The sequence below is a fragment of the Poeciliopsis prolifica genome, unplaced genomic scaffold (genome assembly GCF_027474105.1).
Source record: "Poeciliopsis prolifica strain line A6 unplaced genomic scaffold, Auburn_PproV2 SCAFFOLD019, whole genome shotgun sequence".
NCBI lineage: Eukaryota > Metazoa > Chordata > Actinopteri > Cyprinodontiformes > Poeciliidae > Poeciliopsis > Poeciliopsis prolifica.
This window is the reverse complement of record NW_026562394.1, coordinates 1469350-1490407: the sequence shown is the minus strand read 5'-3', so window position 1 is coordinate 1490407 and position 21058 is coordinate 1469350. Positions and strand designations below refer to the sequence as shown.

At 37.2% G+C, this 21058-nt stretch overlaps 1 protein-coding gene and 1 long non-coding RNA gene across 8 annotated transcripts in view; both read left to right on the top strand.

Annotated features, from left to right (window-relative positions):
- The window catches only part of nrxn2a (neurexin 2a), a 155200-nt gene that overhangs the window by 109580 nt on the left and 24562 nt on the right, over positions 1-21058 (top strand). The window contains exon 1 of one of the 6 annotated variants that reach the window (XM_055043572.1): positions 4557-6475. The exons of the other annotated variants lie outside the window; for them this stretch is intronic. Coding sequence (XP_054899547.1) covers positions 6133-6475 — 343 coding nt within the window. The 5' untranslated portion in view covers positions 4557-6132. Of the gene's footprint in view, positions 1-4556; positions 6476-21058 lie in introns of those variants that run through there. 6 annotated transcript variants of the gene reach the window in all.
- Positions 9779-12258, top strand: LOC129368543 (uncharacterized). Of its 2 annotated transcripts, none has more exons than XR_008606870.1 (3): positions 9779-10785; positions 11417-11507; positions 11671-12258. It is a non-coding gene; the product is annotated as an uncharacterized LOC129368543 (long non-coding RNA). The 2 variants fall into 2 exon arrangements; XR_008606871.1 differs by lacking the exon at positions 9779-10785 and adding an exon at positions 10802-10841.

Below are 21058 nucleotides of genomic sequence, written 5' to 3'. Positions count from 1 at the left end.
TGGGATTTGCTGGTTATTGTGATCCTAACTCTTATTAGCAAAATAAACTGATACTAATGTATTTTTTCCCAGTTTATTTTAAGAGACAAGACTAAGTTCACAAATAGCTATTGTGTAGATTAAAGCTGTACAAAACTTTAAAAGGGCCATTAAAAAGTTTCTATCAGTCACCTCCTCTTCCTTCTATGTTCATGGTTGCTATGTTGAACAAAAAACTTGTGGTGCCTCAGTAAGCACTGACTTTCCCAGCCATAATCCAGACTTTATCGGGTGTTCTTGTTGAATCTCCAACTCTGAAAGTGGAAAATCCACCTTTAAGAACAAAGAGGGCGCATTAAAAGTCAAGTGCTTTTGGGTTTTGCTGTAGCACGATCTGAAGCACACCAGCAACTCAACCTCTGGCTAAATCATAAATAAAGCAAAAGATAAAGATTTTGGAGAGACCGAGTCATGGTCCAGGCTTAAATCAGACTTTGATGCTGGGTTGAAAAACCCTCAAATGCGACTCAATTACAATAATTCTGCAAAGAAGAGCCAGGTTAGTTAAGATAACATTTTCTCTTATTAAATGAAATTTAATTTCTATTTTCTTAGGCCATCTTTTATGTTAAATTTGTTCAATTTTTCTCAAAAATTTTAATGTGATTACTTTCTTTAAATCTGCACAACTTCACCAGATTTTTATTTTACACAATATGTATTGAAACACTGCATATCCTTACATCTCGTGTGGTCTGTCGGAAGTTCGACATGGGATGTTCAGCCTATCGAATAACCAAGGACAGCACAAGGACAGCTAGTGAGTCTCCAGCTTCTCCATCTCCCCAGACTTTCTTCATGTTGAGCAACCCTCGAGCCTATAAATTGATTAAGGACAGCTTTTCACTGCTGACAGCTCCCACCAAGATATCATCGCTGCCGAGAAAGATGATCGCATGCTGGACAGCCTGACAGTCCAAGTCGCACATTATAAATCACCCCACTCTGTCCTGTTGTACTCAGTCCTCACTATAATTGGAAATTACATGCTGTTTTTATACTTGTGTGTTTTCATAGTGTGAAATCCCACACATTAGTGTTTTTTTTCATAACTATTAATGTAGCTCATCCACTAAGTAAAAAATAACAGTAAGAAAGAAAGTGAAAAGACAAAATCCAAAACACATGTATGTAACAAAAAATTTTAAAAACATAATCTGAAATTAAAATCTCATAAAACCAAAATGAAAACATGATGACCTTTAACTCAACTTTCAAGCTAAAAACAAACGCATATTTTCAAAGTAAAATTAACATGAAGCATCTCAGGATTCCTTTTGTTCTCTCTGACCAAGTAGTCAAGAAAATCACACTGCACCAGCTAACAAATTAAATAATATAAACTTTTATTGGAGCAGAACAGACACTTACATAAAAATTCTGAAAAATATAACCTTTAATATCAGTACATTTATTGTGGTAAATCAAATGTGTTAAATTCTACACCTAATGGTATTCCTGCTGTCGATAGAGGGACAGCTTATTTTCAGATTTCTTCAGATTCAACAAAGTTGAATCACACAAATGGAGGATCTTTGCACGCTCTTTTTATGCTCTCTTCTCCTCAGCTCCCTAATGAGCCAAATTTAGGAGTTTTCATGGAAGAAATTTGACTTTATGTATAGTTTTGACAACAGAAATATTCTCTGATAGTTTTACTTATTAAAAACCTGGTGACCTGTTATGAGTTTACAGGCATTTTTATTTAAGATCTGGTGGTATTGAAGACATCATGGTGTTTTCTACTCTAACAAAGTCCTCAGGCCCTCATAATCACAAAAACCTTATTAACTGTTCGTGCCTGAAAAGCTTAAATCTCAAATCTCACTAGATTACAAGAAATATCACATTTAAGAAAATGTTTGGTCCTAGGAAACATGCTATTCTATACATGCCACTTTGAAGACTTTGTGTTGCCTCTCTTTGTCGTCGTTCTCTGACAATGAGCATTAGAGATTTTATTTTATTGCTTCTCCCCCATGTTTGTCCTTTTGACAAGATAACGTTGTCCAACCCAGTGACCAGTGTGCTGTCACATTTTTTCTGACACAGGGACATCTTTAGGTTTTCTAATACCTGATCTCTGACTTCCTCTTTCATCTTCATTTGCTTGAACTGCAAAGATATGTTGAAGATAAAAACAATGATGAACAAGTACTTAAAATGTACTTTCACAAATGTAAGTATGTTTGAAATATACTAAAGTATATGGCTCTTAGCCGATATATATATATTATTTTAAGAAAAATAACATGAAAAATAGACTAGTAGAAAAAAACAGGATAAACTCCTAAATGAAAAAAACTGCTAAATTTAAAAGTTGCCAGAAATCAGTAATAAGATGTCACACTACAGTATTCAAAATATTCACATCAAAGAATGAAAAAAATATAATAGTTTACAAAAACAACTTATGAACTTTTGTTGACATTTTATTTTGTGATGTCAAATTTCTTTCACTGTTTTGTGTTTTTGTTTTTGTATGCACCAGATCAATACAATTACTCTTTTCCTTTTTCAAATTTTATGCTCATAATGATACATTTGTAAACATAGTTTTATAAAATTATCCACTTACTTTACAAAGTAAGTGGTGTTTCCTTATCTGCGTGTGAGGGATCATTCCACTGTTTATATCTCTGTAAATTTCCTCATATAAATTATCTAAAATTCATATATATTGACATGAACCTCCACATTGTGATATCAAAACCCCCAAACTCCACTGTTGCATTGATATTTATGAGTTTCTATGTTCGTTGTCTTCCCCAGATGTAAATTATAAACAAGTTTAAGCCTCTTTTTTTCCTGCAGTGGAATCTTCTGAGTAGAAAGATTCTGATGGTCGAATGGTGGTTTGATGGATCTGCGAAAGTTTTTCTCTTAAAATATTGTGGGATATAGCCTTTCACGGCTGGTTTACAGTGAAATGATGTTTTCATTGACAGATTATGGCCCCAGTGATGCTTTCTGAAATTTTCTGAAGTAGAGATACATCTGTGACATTTTTTTTTTCCTCTGGTGAGAGGTTGTGAATGTCTTGGGAGAGTTCTGTACTGATAGCTATCACAAGGTGCTTCTTGTGTGACAACCTGGAAATGAGAAACCGTTATACTAGCCACAATTTTGATTAAATCAGCTTATTTTGAAGGGTTTGTGTTTCAACTATTGACAGATTTTACTTGGTTTTTCTGCCTTTTTATGCTTTCACATGTTCAATAATTTACTGCCTTTTCAATTCTTCTATAATACACAACCTAATTTAAGAGATAACCTTTGATGGTGTCTTTATGCGTGTGGATTTCTTGGGTTGTTACCAATTATTGGAGCCATTAAACAACAACCTATAATTTACTTTCAACAGACTATTTGTAGATTATAGGAAATTGCTTTAAATCAGTAGTTATCAAAGCAGGCATAAATGTCCCAATTGATCCATGAAAAAAACGACCAAAACTGCAAAGATGCTAAATAGCAATAGGGAATATGATCTGGCACACAAGTCCATAATGACCTGTTATAAGGAGAGTGAAATGTGCATCTCTGCAGGTATTGCCAATGAGATGTCTGTATGTTTTTTCACCAAATAGACATTTGCCATAAACTAATCTTCATGTTATAGCCAGGCAGTGTCTGTTTGGGAGAGCTGACACGCATTACGATTTACTGAGAAGTACAAAGAGAAGGAAACACATAAAGGATTTAAATCTCCTTCTGACTCACATGGGAAAACGAAAGCAGATCCATGGCCTCTATTGGTTTATTTATGTCCACAATACTTGCGGATGAATGTCTGAACGGCGTTCAGCCACTTGTGATTTCACAGCGTCGTGCGCGTATCTCTCCTCAGTTCCTTTAGTTCAATCAGCCTCGCTCCACCACACGCAGCACTCCCTCCCTCTCTTGAGTAATGGCCTGTGTCGGCTTCTTGTCACCGTGAGAGGTGGCGCTGCATGGCTCGCCTCTGTCCTCCTGTTTCCATGCGTGTCCTTTCAACCGACCAGGCAATCCCGGCTGATATCTCTATCGACCGTGATTCACTTGATACAGCTGCAGCCTCCCTCTCCTGATGCCTTCCACCCCATGTGTTTTTTCTCCCTTCGCTCCTGTCCCTACCTTCTTCTCATAACGTCTCCATCGTGCCAGGCGCCACATATTTTCCTGTGAGCAGCTCAATCATGGCCGGAGAACCCCTGACCCCACAGATCAGTGGTGGCTGTGAATGAGTTCAGCATAGTTAAACAGCTTCTCGGTAAACAAGAGAGGTGACTGGTATACACATGTAGGAGGAGGGATTGTGAGCAAATAGATTGGCGATGCTCTCCTGCGAAGAGACAGGTCTTCGATTGAATTTTGATGCAGCTCTTCTTGATTTGTTCTAGACAGATTACACCGCCCAACCTCTAACTTCCTCTGTCCTGCTTTGTTTTCGGCATGCGTTCGCGTTCCCCTCTCCTCTCTACCTGTTGTAGCGTTGGGGTCTTTATGCTGCTTGTATCCCCCTGTGTTCCCTGTATAACAGCTCTGACAGCTCACCTAAATCAAGCTCCTCCTCTGCAGTATGATTCCTACGTGTTACTGCCAGGACCTGCAAGCCAGCGCGCTGCGAATTCTCTAGCATGTATTTATTCACACAACCCATTTACTTGCCTCACTATTTCCCGGAGTGTTTGCCTGTTCTCTCTTTCGCCGTCTCTTCCTAAGTCGCCCTCCCTTCCTCCCTCCCTCCCTTCCTCTCTGCCGCTATCCCTCACCCACCCTCACCCTCCTCTCTCATTTGCTCACAGACTCTTCCTCAGACGCACACACACACACAAACATACACAGAGGCACATGCTGTGCCTCGCTGGATCAGAGCACCCTGATATGCCTTCAGAAGAGCTCCTTTAGCTCGCCTCCAGTCCAAGGCGAGGATATCGTCCTCACCGGGAATCTGGGCTGTCCTGGAATCTCAGTCATTCCTGTGATTGATCACAGTCTTTAATTTTAATTAGCATAAACCTTTCTGCAGCAAGTCGAGCATCACCTGCCCTCCTCCGGGGACCAGACGCCGCCACTTAAATGTCCTCCATCAGAAGCTAGCGGATCTGGACAAGGTAACCGGAGAGGATAAAGGGAAGAAACGAAGGAGGGGGGGAAAGGAGCAGCAGCGGCAGCGAGGGGAATGCAGCAGTAGTTGTTGCTGCATGAGTCTGAGCAGGTGGAGCGTGAGAGATGGAGCCTACGTCCGTCTGAAGCAGAGGCTGCTGTAGCTGCATTCTGATGGATCTCTGAGCACGCCAGAGGTTGCGGTTCGCCAGATCTGCGGCGCCACTGAGAGGACTGGGGGGAAGAGGAGCTGCTGACAAATTATTTATTTATTTTCTGGATTTTCTACTTTACCGCGCTGCTGCAGATACTGCTCCCTGGCTTTCTAACCCCCCCTCCCTTCTCTTCTTCCTCCTCCTCCCTGTCTCTATTCTTTTTTCTTTTTTTTTTCATTCCCCGGTTAAAGGGAACAAAAGCTCTGGCTCCAGCGTCATCCTCTGTAGCTGCACCCCTCGTATTTTTATCCGCTCGAGATTTATTTATTTTTATTTATTTATTTCCTTAATGAAATGATTCATTTTCCCACGGAAACGTGTTTCATCTTTTACTGCGGTGGAGGGGCTCTCTTCTTCTTAGTGGGCAGGCTCAGCTGCCCTCAAGCTCTACCTGTGGGCGATGGAGGCTCTTATCAGAATTCTTATCACATGAGTCTCTGCCCTGCCAGTTTTCATGCCTAAATATAATGACTGGACAACATGGCTGTTGGATTGAACCCCAAGCTTTGTTTGGATCTGCATCTTCCTGCATGCTGGAGCTCAGTTTTGGAAGAATGTTCTCAAGGAAGCTTTTCAGATAGATTTTGAAATTTTGAGGGTTTTTTTTCCTGTTTTAGTAAACAGCTTTGCGCGTGGCTCTGGGTTTGGATTGTTTCTTTTAAATTTCTTCTTTTTTTTTTGTTTTTGGGTGCAAGTGGAAAGGATATTTTTCTACCAGAGTCCAGGCCAAAACTAAGTGACTAATCCAGCAAAGGATCCTGAAAAGAAATGGATCCAGCCTCTCAGTGAGATGCCCTGCTGTCTTCAGGCTGAACGATCACAGGCCAGAGCCCGGCCCCGTTGTCTCTCCTGGGCCTTCGTGGAATTAGCACACATGGGTAGACTTTTTGCGGCCACCCCCGTGCTTGGACACAGGAGCAGCTGGTCCCAGTTCAGTCTCAGCATGGGTCTGAGTTATTGTTCGAGGCAAATACTCTGGTTCACCTTGATTACTTTGCTTCCAATCCAGACCGGTACGGCGCGAGTTTCTTCGAGTTTGAGCACCACCCACCATGTCCACCACTTCCACAATAAACATGGTACCGTCCCCATTGCGATCAACAGGATGCCTTTTCTTACGAGAGCGGGGCATGGTAAGACATTTCCCCTCCAGCTTCCTGTTTCTTGTATCCTTTAGTTCTGACAGTTCAGATTGGTAGAAATGATATGAATTAGTTATCGCATGCGTAGTTTACACTGGTGGTAACATTGGCGGCTTTCAACTACAATTGGTTGAAAGCACTGAAAGGGTGAGTTTCACCAACTGTGTATGTGCTGCAGCCTCTGCACCATGAAATATTGTATGTCTATTAGAATCGTTGGCGTTTTTGTAGTTTCACATGCGTACAGCATCAGAGTACAAACACACGCCAGCAGTGGGATGAATCATCATTGTGAGGTTTTATACTCCCTTTTCAGTGACATATCTGATTGTTTGAGCCGCATAAAGCACTGATCTATTAATTATGATGTTTTGTGGCAGTAGTGTTCAGAATATTTCAATTAGTTTACAGTTGGATTTCAGTCAGTCAGAATACATTGAAACTTCATTTGATATAACTTCTTAATTTATTTCAGTAATTCAAATTCAAGTGAAACGTATTTACATTAACGTCCCACAAAGTGATATGTTTTTACACTTTAGTTTATTGTAAAACTATATTACATTACAGCAATAAAAGATGCTTTTTATTACATAAATGTTATTGAAAGAGTCATTTACCCCCAAAGAAAAGAATCTGGCTTTTCACATTCTGCCATATCTAGAAACATTAGTGGAAAGTCAGGTGGAAGAAAAAACTGTGGTAGAGAGGATTTTGAAGCAAAATCCTCAAGAGTTTGAGTAGAATTACAAGCTTTAATAGCTTTATGGGCCTCCATGCACAGGACAGACAGACAGGACAACCGTCAATCCAGAACCATCAGATTCTAGATTGATAGAACCAGGGTTTCCTTGACTAAGGAAAAAAGGAACCATATGGTCCAGTGGTCCAAACTCCTCCTTTCACATGAAGGTAAATTTTGCATTTCCCTTTGGAATAAAAGTCCCAGAGTACTGAGGAAGTTGCCTGAGGTCCAAAGTGAATCATCACAGTCAGTGGTGATTTGGACTCCCATGTCTTCTGATGGTGTTCACTTATTTTTCCAACTCCAAAGTCTGTGAAGCATCTGCAAGAAACTTTTAAGTGACTTAATTTTCCAGATAGACTTGGCAGCTTCCAAAATTACCAGTACCTTGTTTAATGACCCTGGTATGGCTGTGGTGAACTGACCAGCACAGCCACTTGACCTAAGCTCAAAGAGAAGCTGTATTGTCAAAAGGTAGTGAGAGAAGAAGAGCTAACAATGCAGATGACTGCTGTTAAATCAACTTCGGCTTCTTTAAGCCCTCAGCAGAGTGACAGGCTGATTGCCTCCATGCAATGCTGCATTGATGCAGTAATTCAAGCAAAATGTAGTCACATTAAGTATTGAGTGCATATACCATACAGTGGCTGGACAAACCTTCCAACAGGCTTACATTTCTTTAATAAAAAAGCTTTTTAAATTAGAGCTTATGGGTTATTCTAATTTTGTGATCTAAATTAATTTTAGGTTTTTATTATGTGTAAGCCATGAGCATCAAAATCTGAGAAATAAATGTTTTTAATATATCGATGTGCACACTAAATCCGTGTTTCCCTTTTTGAGCTGAATTATTGAAATACATTAACCAGGAGGCACCTGTGGTGTCGTTGCTTTTATACGCTTAATATCCTGGTGTTGGAACATTTAAGTCATTTTGAGTCATTTTGTCCTGTTTTTTACCAAACTTAATTTTGCATTTAATTTTTAAAAATTTATGCTACATTTGGTTGGGGAATGTAAAGTATCAACCTATCCCAGAGAATCCACATCAAATTTGTTACGCTACTCAAAATGGCTCGATCAAAGCACTGACACAAGTCGTTTCTCTCTTTCATATCTCAGTTTGAAAAATCAGTCCTAAGACTCACTTTTATGTTCTATAAAAAGAGACCCAATGGATTTGTGATGTTTTTTTTTTCCACCGCAGCAGTTTTGTCAGTTTCAAAAAGGGCCCAAAAAAAGAATGTGACGAATTACATCTACGCTGTTATAGCCGTATCATTCTGGGCCAGACTTTTACAGGCACAGCAAAGCCTCTGATTAAACAAGACCATAAAATACTCTTCAAAGAACTCACTGATATATTTTCAATTACCTGTATTGCAGATTTTCTGCTGTGAATTATTATGAAGTGTGTGCTTCAGAGCAAGGAATTCAATTTCCTTTGACATAAATGATACAGACAATGCTTATGATTTACAAGTCATGTACACTGTAAAAAAGGAACCTCAGGGGTTATCACATTAACAAAAGAATATCATGTACTGTTAACTAAATAATTGCATGTTTGAGCCAAAAACATGATACAATCATGTTGCATAAACAAGATATTCCACAACTTCAACGTTTATAAAATTGAATCATGTTGAGCGAACATGATTCATTATAGTCAGACCGATCCTATGCTGAAGACCACGAGTGAGATCACGCGATATCACGCAAGTTCACGCAAGATTACGGGAAATCACGGGATATCACGCGAGAATACGCGAGACAATCGGTTTTTTCTCGCAAATGGAATAAAATGTATTCAAGGTGAGATAACGTGATTCAATTACGTCAGCTAGATCTTCCGCCAAAAAAAAAAGAACGTCGGGGCGTATTACATTAACAAAAAAATATCATGTACCTTTCACACAATAATGTTGGGTTTGAAGCGAAAACGTGATAAAATCATGTTGGATAAACAAGATATTCCACGACTTCACATTTATAAAATTGAATCATGTTGAGCTAACATGATTCATTATAGTTAGACTGATATTGTGCTGACGACAACGAGTGAGATCACGGGATATCACGCGAGAACACGCGAGACAATCGGTTTTTTTCTCTCAACTGAACTAACGTGATTGAATGACGTTATCTCAACTTGAATACATCTAATTCCTCAAGCTCCCAGGCCTCTACCAGAGGCCTGGGAGCTTGAGGGTCCTGCGCAGTATCTTGGCTGTGCCAAGATATATATATATATATATATATATATATATATATATATATATATATATATTTTTTTTTTTTTTTTAACATATATATATATATATATATATGTTTTTTTTATTTATTTTATTCAATATCAATATTTGTCAAAGTTAATCTAATAAAAAAAACACAGTGACGTCAGTTCCAAAGCGCTATTGTGTCAGACTCATCTCCCGCTGAAGAGGATCCAGCGACATCAAGAGATTACGGAAAATCACGCGAGATAACTGGCTCGCACCTTGTTGGGTTTTTTCAAGGGCAGAGGGGAGATTCCTGGCGTTCATCTACTTAATTTGAAGAAGGTAAGAGTCAAACTATTTTCATCTAAATCCATATAAAAATATGTAACTTAAAATTTCTCTACCATTTGCACCATTTTCTACTTGTTCCATACTTGTGTCACATTATTTCATGTTCTGTAGATTAAGTCGGTTAGGTTAAGGCAGATAGCTTTTTGTTTACATTTATCGCCGCACCATGTTAGGTACATTCTGTGCGAAAAAAACTCTGCAGAGCCATATGTAGTGTAAGGGTCACAAAGCTGCTGCCAGAGACACAAATGGACCCCGGAAATGTCACAGTTTTGCTCCTCCTGAGCTCCCTGGAGGTTTAGTGGATTTTTAACACACTGATCTAACATCAGTCTATTTCTAACTATTTTAATTCTATTTCAGTAATGTTACTATGGAGGTAAATGTAGATACACACACACACTTTGGTACCTTTCTATCATCATCGAGATTCTTAATTAATTATGGTAATAAAAAGTCCTACATTTCAGTCGGTGAAACCTGCAGAAAGCATTGCTTTCTGAGCTTTGTTAAATGTTCCTTAAATATCTGTTAGTTATGGATTTCTAGTATATTTTGTCAGGCTAAAACTCTCAATGGATTATCCATTATTACAGACTTGAGCTTTCTATTTTTTTCTTTAAAATACATATTCCTCTGCTGTAAAGATGTTGGGGTTTTTTGGACTCTTCTTTGTTGTCCCCAAATAATTGTAGCTCAGAAACAATATTGAAGTTCATTGGTTTAATTTTGAAATGTTGATGTTTTTTGTGTTGATTGTTTGTGCTCATTTTGACCTTTGTTACTATTGCTTTCTACCATGTTCAATTCACCATTGTTCTGCACATATGTGCTTGCATACAAGTGTCCAGTGGTTATATTCATGAGGCATTCAAGGGACTTGTACTAAAAGATACAACTCAGTTCAGTATGAATTGCATATTTTAATGGCTGAAAATATATCTGATCTCTTTCAGAACATCACCTGTCTGTAATCCACCTGCGTAAGTACTGGTCAAGGGCTCATCGGCTATCAAGTTATAGATTTCAGTGGCTAATAGTAAGTTTTGCCAGATCTAAAGTGACTGAATGTAGTGTTAGAGAGCTTGTAGAGCTAGAGTTCAGCTAAACATTTATTTGGCCAGTCTGTTTTATTTGTCTTTATTTGCGTGGGGATGTGGAAATGTAAGGAGTGTAGTCTCTCTCTGTCTCGTAGATATGACCTGTTAAAACATTTTACACTTAAACACCGGCATATGCGACGTTATCCATGCCCACACATAGACTGTCCATGTACTTGTAAGACATGGAATGCTTTGCATATTCATTTAAGTAGAAGGATATAGACTGTGTTGACCATTCTGTACTTTTCACATATTTCTTTGGTGATATATTCATGTCTTTATTTAAACCTCTAACAGCTTCAGTTAGATGTTTAAATGAGATGTTAAACTCCATTTTAGTCATGGCATAATGAAGGGATACTAACAATTTTAAATATCTTTCAAATAGACTGCAAGCCACTGATCACTTTTGTTGTCACTTCCTTTGAATGTAGCTATGTTTTCAAGTGTGTGAACTTATACTGCTGGAGTTTTGAGATTGTTCTCATTGTTTTTTAATCTGCATATTTAGGAAGACACTGCTGAGGTCAGATGAGAGTGCATCCTCAAAGGTCTGTGTGTACCTAAATGAAGATCCAGAGAAGCTGGTGAGGGAGTACATGGTATGTTAAATTCTCTTTGTGTTTACAATAGAACTCCTAAGAGTTGTTAAAATACTTTCACCAACTAAGGTCCATGAGTGACTCAATCAATGTCAGTCTTAATTTATTTATTTAATTACATGTGAATTGTCTCTCCCCCAATACCCTTCCATAACTCCCTTAGGACGTTGATGAATGCGCAGAAATGGCCAAAGCCGAGACTGTCCTCGGAATCGTCATTTGAGCAGAGGGTGCAGAGGCTGCCGATGCACATCTGGATGTTGGGATTGTCCTGGAGGAGGTGGAAGTTATGAACAGCTTGGGCAGTGTATCTTCTGCAATAGTGATGCTGCTGGGACTAATCTATGCACTAAACTTGAGCTACCCTCAAGTTTAGTGCGTTCAGCACTCAACTTGCTCAGTAACTCAAGCATACCTTTGAAGTAATACAGAAAATAATAATGAAATTGGATGGAAAGAACTTATCAAAGAAAGCACAAGTTCTCAATATGAAACTCGCTGCTAAGTTGAACAAAGTTTCACATGGAAAATGAGTGTTTAAAGTCTGCAGTAGAAAAGATTTATATTGTTACAGTTCTCTAAGTTGAGCAACTATACTGACATGTTTTATGTTGTAAAGAATTGGCTGGGAAATGAAACTGTAACCTTTTTGTAGTTGTTTTTTTATTTCAATGTCCAACTCAGCTGTGTTTTGTGCTGTGTAAAAAAACGATGTATAACAATTCTGAAAATACAATTGTGTTGTACCTTTTCTAATTGTTGAGTGTTCTTCCTACACTTTCACCTAGTGCTATCTTAAAATGCTTGATTAACACTTGAAAATATGTCTTTGAATTAACGTCATAAAATAATGGAAAGGATTTCCACACGATTAACTAGCTGTCTTTTAGCATGAAGCATATTTGTTGAGCTAACTTGCTTTTAGTGAGTTGGACCTACTGAATCAGGTAGTGTGAAGGTACCACTGTAAAATAAGGTGGTTTCAACTAGATTTACATTCATCTTAATGAAGTTACATCAATGATTTGGTCCTAAACATTGCAGATTAGTTGGGCTGGCTGTATTGCATTACACTGGGTCATGCTATAGTAACTGAGTTAAAGGAACCTTTAAAACATATGTTGAGCCAACACATTTCATTTGAATTTGAATAACCTTAATGAATGGAGTTGAGCCAACTCATTTGATTTACAATCATCCATTGCCTTACCATAATTCTGGTTAAGCCAACATATTTGGTTTAAATTAGAACAACCTTAATGAATTATGTTTTGCCAACTCATTTTATTTATATAAGAATAACCACAATATATTACGTTGAGCCAACATGTTTGATTTAGAATCACCCATTGAATCACCATTGTAACAAGTGGAGCCAACACATTTGCTTTACATTGGAATAATCTTAATAAATTAGGTTGACCTAACACATTTGCTTTAAATAGGAGTAACACAAGTACATGGTGCTGAAATAAAGCAAAGTAATCAGGTGGAAATCCTTTCCATAATTTTTTTATGTTCATCCAATGACTTATTTTTTTCAGTGTACACAAAGCTCTATTGCTCTGTGTGGAGTACATTTTCTGATTTTGTTGGTGCTGCAATTACTTTACTGAATCAAATTACAACGTTTACAGAAGCATGATGCATTTAAAAAGCAAAATTATCTTTTAATTTAGTAACAGTCACAAATCTCACATGCTTTCTTGTACATCTTCTAAGTCTGGAAGATACATGTATTCATTTTATTAAGGTGTTTTTTCACCTTACACTAAGAATACATAAGCCCACACTTGCATCCCAAACTCAATAAATTAAATAACTGCAAGCAAAGCAGGATGTCATTAGATTCATCCTCATTACAAATACAGTTCCAGCAACACAAATATACAGCTCTGAATAAAATTAAGAGCCCACTGCACTGAACTCAATTGAAAACCTCATGGTTATTCCACCAACTTGATTTCTGAACTCTTCCTGAGTTACATTAGTATTATTTTTAAAAGGATACGAACTTGTTTTCTTTGCATTATTTGAGTTTGGAAAACAGTGCATCTTTTTCATTATTTGGACCATTTCTCACTTTCTGCAAATAAATACTTAATTTTTGTTTGAAATTTTGGAGACATGTTGTAAGTAGTTCATGGAGTAGGAAAACAATGTTTATGTTACTCAAACATATCCTATGAAGGAAACCGATCATTTTAAACGCTTTCTTAATTTCTTCTAGAGCTATATATATTCTGCCATTTCCAGTCAAGAGAGAAAGAGAAATTTGACACATTTGCGTCACATTGCCACAGTCAACAACCGAAAATCTCATGTATTCTTAATTAATTTTAGCTTAAAGTCATATCCTTATAGATTGTACTTAGTTCATCTTTGTCACATTTTACAACCTCAAACTCTAATGCTTTGTTAGTTTTTATTGTGATAGGTCGTGGTCGATGTTTTAAACATTTTAAAAGTAAGAATCTTGAAAGTATGGCATATACTTGTAGTCATCCCTCTTTACTCTCACACCTAATTCCACAAAAAGTCCATCTGTTTGCAACTTAGCCTTAGTATAAATCGAGCTGTTCTGTGAAGGTGTCAGAGGCTTGTTAGATAATATTAGTGAACAAACTGCATCGAAGATGAAGGAGCTCATCAAACAGCTCGGGAGAAAGTTCTAGGTACGCTTATAGCCCAGTTGGCAATAAAAAAATATCCCAAGCTTTGAACATGTCATGGAGCTCTGTTCAACACATTATCTTAAAATAGAAACAGCGTAGAGCATCTAAGATTCACAGTTCAGGTGGGAACTTCAGATCTTATCTTTATGAAAAAAAATAACATGAGCAAGAATCCATTTTTTGAAAGAAAATCACAAAATCCCATTTGAAGTTTGTCACAGTCAACATGTAAAAGAATGTGAACTGTTCAGATGAGGTCAAAACTGAACTTTTTTTGAAAACGAACACTACACATCACCCTAAATAAACCATCCCTGTGATGGTGATGGTGATGCTGGTCAGAGTTTATGGGAAGCTGAAATGGACTAGTTATAGAATAATTCTGGATTAAATTCTACAAAATAATTAAGACTAGGGTGAAGGTCTTCCTTCCAGCAGGACAACAACCATAAAAGTAGTTTGAGCTTCAGCTGTTTAGATCAAAGCATGTTCAGCTGTTAAATTAGTTCAGGAACTCCAGACCTAAATTCATTAGTGGAAAGACCTGAATGTTGCTGTTCAGACACACTCTACTCAATCTTTCTATGCCTAAACTATTTGTACCATGCAAGCTTTGTTCCCACAAACATTGACTGCACTGTGTGTGTCTATCACATTGAACAATCAAATACATTGAAGTCTGTTACAAAATGTCTAAAGATTTGTTTGATCAAAACACAACATTTAGATTTCTTTTTCGGGTTGACCCTGGTTTTTATACTTAAGCCTGTCATCCGAGCCAGCTAGCTTATTAGCATTATTTTTATTCTGACATCTCTTTTATGCATTTCTTTTGTTTCTATCCAAAGCAAATCTTTCTTTCCTTTTGTCATGCAAAGGGAAATACATTTCCATCCATGTAGCAGTCTGATGCTGTGACCGCTTGATGCAGGCACTTGGTTTATTTGCATTGCATAGGCTGCAGCATGCCTGAGCTGGTTGTTAGCACAGAAGTATAATTTAAGTTTCAGACTCCTGGAAATGGATGTGAGTCATTGTGATGCCCTCTGTCATGGATACACAACTGTACAAGTGTGCATGAGTTTTTCAAGGCTGGCCAAAGACTTCTGAGCGCCCCTGGGCAATTCTCTATTAATAGCTCACCTCCCCTGCTGCAGTGCTCTCATTCCTCATCTTAAACAGAGGTGACTGCATGGATTGTTACATTATTCTAATATCAGGACTGTAGACAGTTCATCACACACATGAAAGAATAATGTCAACTATTCAGACACTTTTCACATAATTAAATGAAAGCTCATCTGCTTTGCACAAGTTCAAATAAATGACTAAACTCAGAAACAGTAAACACACAAATGTATGTCAAGCTAAGAAACTAAAATAATTCTTGACAACTGTAATAAGATGTTATATTTAGTATACAAGAGGAAAATCGCAGTCACAACCGATGAATGCTAAAATATAAACACAAGAATTGAATGTAAATGATCGAATCTAAAAAATAGTGTCACTGAAATTAAAATAAAATTATAAATAACTCTAAGGCATCATGGCTGAAATAGAAAAATAATTGCATTAAACAAATAAATAAAAGGAAGTTGAATGAAGTAGATAAAAACCAAGACAGCACAACTAAAGTTGACTGAAATCCAAGCTAAAAAGATTTATTTTTAAGGAAAGTTGTTGCAAAAGCAAAGGTTGCAATAAATAAATAATTGACTGCAAAGATTTCTAGATATTGTTCAATAAATGCATCATCTGTGTTTTCTTTATCATACAATTTTGTGTTTTAATGTTTTATTTAAAAAACAAAACAAAAAAAAAACAATTTAATTCTTTACACTCAAAAGAAATCAAGTAACTCTAAAAAAATACTCCAAAAATCTTTTTTCATGATTGTCCCACATAAAAGTAAAGCAATAATGCATTACACATGTAATAATTAACTGGCCAGAAATAGGATTGGCAACTTTTTGCTTGATTGTTTCAGATTGTGGTTCAGCAGGCCAAATATGGAAAAATTGCAATAAAATTCCTCAATAAACCAACACATCAAAACAAAGCCCTCCCAACTTTCCTGGTTCTGCTTTGAAATTTCACTCTTAATCTTCTCATCAGTGTACAAGACATGCTTCAGTTGGTGTGGATCAGAATTTAGTGAGAGAAACTTTTTTTTTCTTCCACTATGTACATGATATGAAATTAAAATCTTGTCATTTACATACAGATCAAAGAATCAGATTTCTATTTAAAGCTTACAGTCTGAAATCCCACATCATATTTCAAATCTTAGGTTTGCAGCTAATATTGACTTAAACAATTCATATTTCAGAATTAATCTGCCCATAATAAGTAAACATCCATGTCTGTACAAGTTAGAATAGCCCTATCAGAGAAATCCTTCGGCGCGTCTGGTTTCATAAAGATAGTGATGCTTCAGCGCGCATTTCACTCTGTACTTGTCTTGCACCGCAACGCTAAGGGAGAGTCAGCCACCACCACGACCACAGAACCAAAGAACTTGTATTCTCTCACCTGGATTATAAAAAAAACTTGCACTGTAGCTGACCCCTCATCACAAGCCCAACACACCAGCCCGAGCAACACACTCATGAAAAATCTGCTGCACTTCATTCTCCAGGGCCTCGGTGTTAGTGTTAGGGCTGTCTGGCTGTGGCAAAGCAAAGAGCAACTAATGCCTCTAGAGAGACGTCTGAAAGGAGGAAGGAAGGGGCAGCATCTTTCGAAGGATGTATCCGTTGAGCCTGATTCAAAAATTGAATTTAACAGAGGACAGGTTGTCCTTAGATCAATGCATTAGTGCTGGGAAATGCTTATCTACAGGGTTCTCTGCAGTAATGTGTGGAGCAATGTTTATTTTATCTGGAGAATTGGAGAACAAAAGGCCATGGGCATCATTGAGTCAGTTCAAGAGGGCTCAAATTCCCCCCCGGGTAACAACCTTCATTACCTCATGAGTGACAGTTTGGCTGGCTTAAATACACATTTTCACTGACCTTCATAAAAACAAACATCTGTAAATTTTGGTTCAGTATTAGAAATAAGTCTGTATTTACAGAGGCAATAATTAGAACATGTTTAAAGAGTTAATTTGCTTTAGTGGAATTCAAAAATTGATGCTGATATGTTTTATGCAATCATTACATGAAAAGTGATACATTTCAGGCGTCTTTTTCAGTCGATTTTAATTAATATGGAATACGGCGAATGAAAACTCTAAATTGAGTTTCTCAGAAATAAATAACCATATTGCATAAAACAGATAATAAAGGGTATATTAGAACAAAGCTGCTGGGCTTCTCAATGCTAGTATGATTTCATTTCCAAAATGAATAACACTCCAGTCTTATTTCTCATCTGCCAAAGTAGGACCGTTCTGACATTGTCTCTTAATCTTCTCAAGGCTGGAGTTTGAGCACCTTTTTTACTTTAGATGCACCTGCATTTTATATTTATGACCGATGAAGGAAAAACTGTCGAGGGTTTACGTGTGCAGTGTATTAGCAAACAGATCAAGCACACCACTGCACAAGTGCTGCAAACCAAAACAAGCTAAATGTAAACATAAACTGACAAACAAGGCTTTAGTTTTCATTGTCTGTTTGTAGTTTCACACAGTTGATGCCTTTTCAAAATGACTATCACTGTTTATGACAGTCATAAAGATGAGATCTCTCTGAAAACTGCAAATTGAAATCCAACAAGGTCGTAGAAAAACATATAAAAAGCCATGAACAGTCAAACATTTGTTTTACTGCTTCTGGTTTATCAATACAAACTGTTTCTTTTTTTTTTTTTTTTTTTTTTTTGAATGAGTCCAGTAAGTAGCAGAACCATCTGTACTGTTCTAGATATTTGTGGCAGCTGGTAAAACAGCAGTCTAGTTTTCTGATCTTGCCTGTAATGTTATGGACTTGAAGAAGCAGTCAGATATTACAGTGAGCATCAGCAGCATTTTAGAGGAATCCATGGTGATCTTTACAAAGCGACACTGACAGATGTGCTATATGTATTTTTGCTGTCATGATGGATAACTTGTGACAACCAGTTTGGACAAAAAGATGATCAGTAACTCCAAATTGTACACAGCAAATGTACACAGCACTGAAGACACAGCAAAATGAATAATAAAAAAAAAATTATATATGTATATATATCATTGATATAACAAAACATCCATTTTCTCCCACAATATAAAAAATAATTATTTCCTGTGAGTCACAGTTTCTAACAAATCAAGGTATGAATACATTTTCCAAGAAAATTATGAATATTTTATTCTTTTCATAAGTGGAGCTCAATTTTTAGGATTTTCTCTTTTTTTCCTTTTTGAAATTTGCATGAATCATTTCAGCCTTTCTGAGCCACCATCATCTTACCCAGCATGAGGGACATTCAGGGTTTGGTGGTGCATATTACACTAAGCCACGGCCTTTTTTAAAACCTAACCTCAAAGATTTGGTGGCCAGAACCAACAAGAAAAAGTAAAAGAAATACATACTACTAGAACAATTTAGAAACTCAGGACTGGATTGATGCATTGTTATATTTGATCAAAATCCTTCTGATGCAACAATCCCAGTACTAATGGATTAATGGCATACATTTTATTAGAAACATTCATACAGTATCTATCTGACATGTTACTTGACTGGGCTGCATTACGTTCAGCCCAGTAATTCATCTGCTGCATTCATATCGGCACAATTTCATCGCAACCCCGAGTCACCTGAAATCTGAGTGGGAGAAAGCCTGAACGCCATAATGGAGAAGAAAGGGCTGTTTGAGGTGCCGCGAGCTGCAGACATTCAATTTGAAAACTGGCAGTCTGAATATGTCTTGCTGAAAGGCGCAGAAACAGCAGTTCGACCATAATAAAGCTGAAGTCAGCGTGTGCCGGCTGCGTGTGTGGTTTATTTAAGATTCATAAGACTTTTCCAGCCCACTTTCGCTTGGCCAAATTTAATTGGTGTGATTGATTTTTATTTGTTGAGTCTTTGCACACAGTTCTAAGTGTGTGATGTTGCTTTCTAACTGGAACACTATATTTTAGCTTGAGAACCATATGTTCTCTCTTGACAGGCTTCAGGCCTGAGTATTCATTTTCATCATTTCACTAAGCTGAATTTAATAGACCATGGTGCAAGTCTGCCTCAGATGCTATAAGCCAGATGAGAAATTTGAACTCCATGACTCCCCATTCCTTCAGAACTGCTCACATTAGAGAATTTAAGTCTAAATCGAACAGCTTTGTTTGATGTGGCCTTGTTGCCCTTCACAAACTGTCTTTTCCTGAAGCATCCACACAACACTGTACACAGTTGGCCACTTGTGCCCTGCCATAAATATTTCCAGACAGCAAAACACTTTAATTCAGAAACGAAGCAAACGACTAGAAATAATCATGTGTACGTTATAAAAATGAAACCTCTTATTGCCACAGATGCTATTGACGATTAGTTCTAATCTGTCCTTTCAGCTCTCGGCCAGGTCAAGTATGCGATATCATTTCATGAATTTAATAACAATACTACAATTTCATGCAGTGGTGGTTCTTACTTGAATGGTACAGAAACGAGTCTCTTCCCAACCACAATTTAGTGTGGGCTTAGTGCCAAACTGTATGTGGAGTTTTAAAAATTAAAAAGGTCGCAAACCGTATTTTTATATAAAATTGGTTGAATAATTTAGGTTAGGTGTTGCACAATCTAAATATCTTAGATTTTGAGTGAAAGATGATAAAAAGCAGCCCTAATTTTTTAAGAATCTGTGAAAACCTTATAATTCAATCAATGAATCAGAAGACAACAGATGTGTTCAGTCATATTTCTAATTGAGCTTTCACTAAAACCGACACTGGAGGGTACAGGATCACTCCATACTGACCCAATATGAAAATAATTACCAGAAAACTTGTACAAGGAGTGACTGACTGGTTCCACTGGTTTCATAACATGGAAATTGAAGCAGCAATGCATAATATGATCTGATTGTCTATTTAAAACAAAATACAAGTAGATTAACTGTATTTTTCAGACTTGATCTAAAGCCAACTCTTTCTGTAATATTAGATAATGTTGTACAATGTTTTCTTTGAGCCCGAACAAAGCCAGATGTAAAAATGTACTTTATTTTAGGAGTTACAGCTACTAGATGCAGTTGGTTAGCACGGTGCACAGCGCTGCTCGCTTGCCTGGTCATCATGGCATCGCACACATTAGTTGCTGTGCAGCGCCGGGCCAAGATCTATATGCCAGTGCCATGCTATGTATTGTAATAATGATATAAAAACTAAATTTTTAGATGACAAACTGAGAAGTTTCCCGGCAGACATGAATGCCTCCGATCATATAAATGCTCTTTGGGGTGGTTTTTGTTTTTTGTTTTTTTCCACCACTATGTTGCTGGTGAATGTCAGTAACCAATAAACCAGTTGGTATTAATATGTCCAATTATTGCATTTTTTTATTGCATAGAAGCTCGCCATCATTAGTGTGTGAATATGTGCATAAATGGAAATAACTGATTTCATTTTAGAGCAAATTTGAGAACCTCTTTTGAGGGTGAAAAAGCAGACGTAAAAGTCTGATGTAATTTAATTTAATTTCTTATTATTCTGATCTTCTACAATGTTGCATCAGTAACTAATCAATTGCAGGATCTCATTGTATTTGTATGTCTTATATCTACAACATTTCTTCTTTTTCGCATTCAGCTGGCTTAGAGAGCATATGAAAGAAGGACAGAATATTTGTGTGGGTAGCATTCATCTTGGCATAAACAAACCCTCCATACTGTTGCATTTGTTGTGTAAATTTCCTTTAGGACACGATAGACTAGAGTGTCATGGATTAC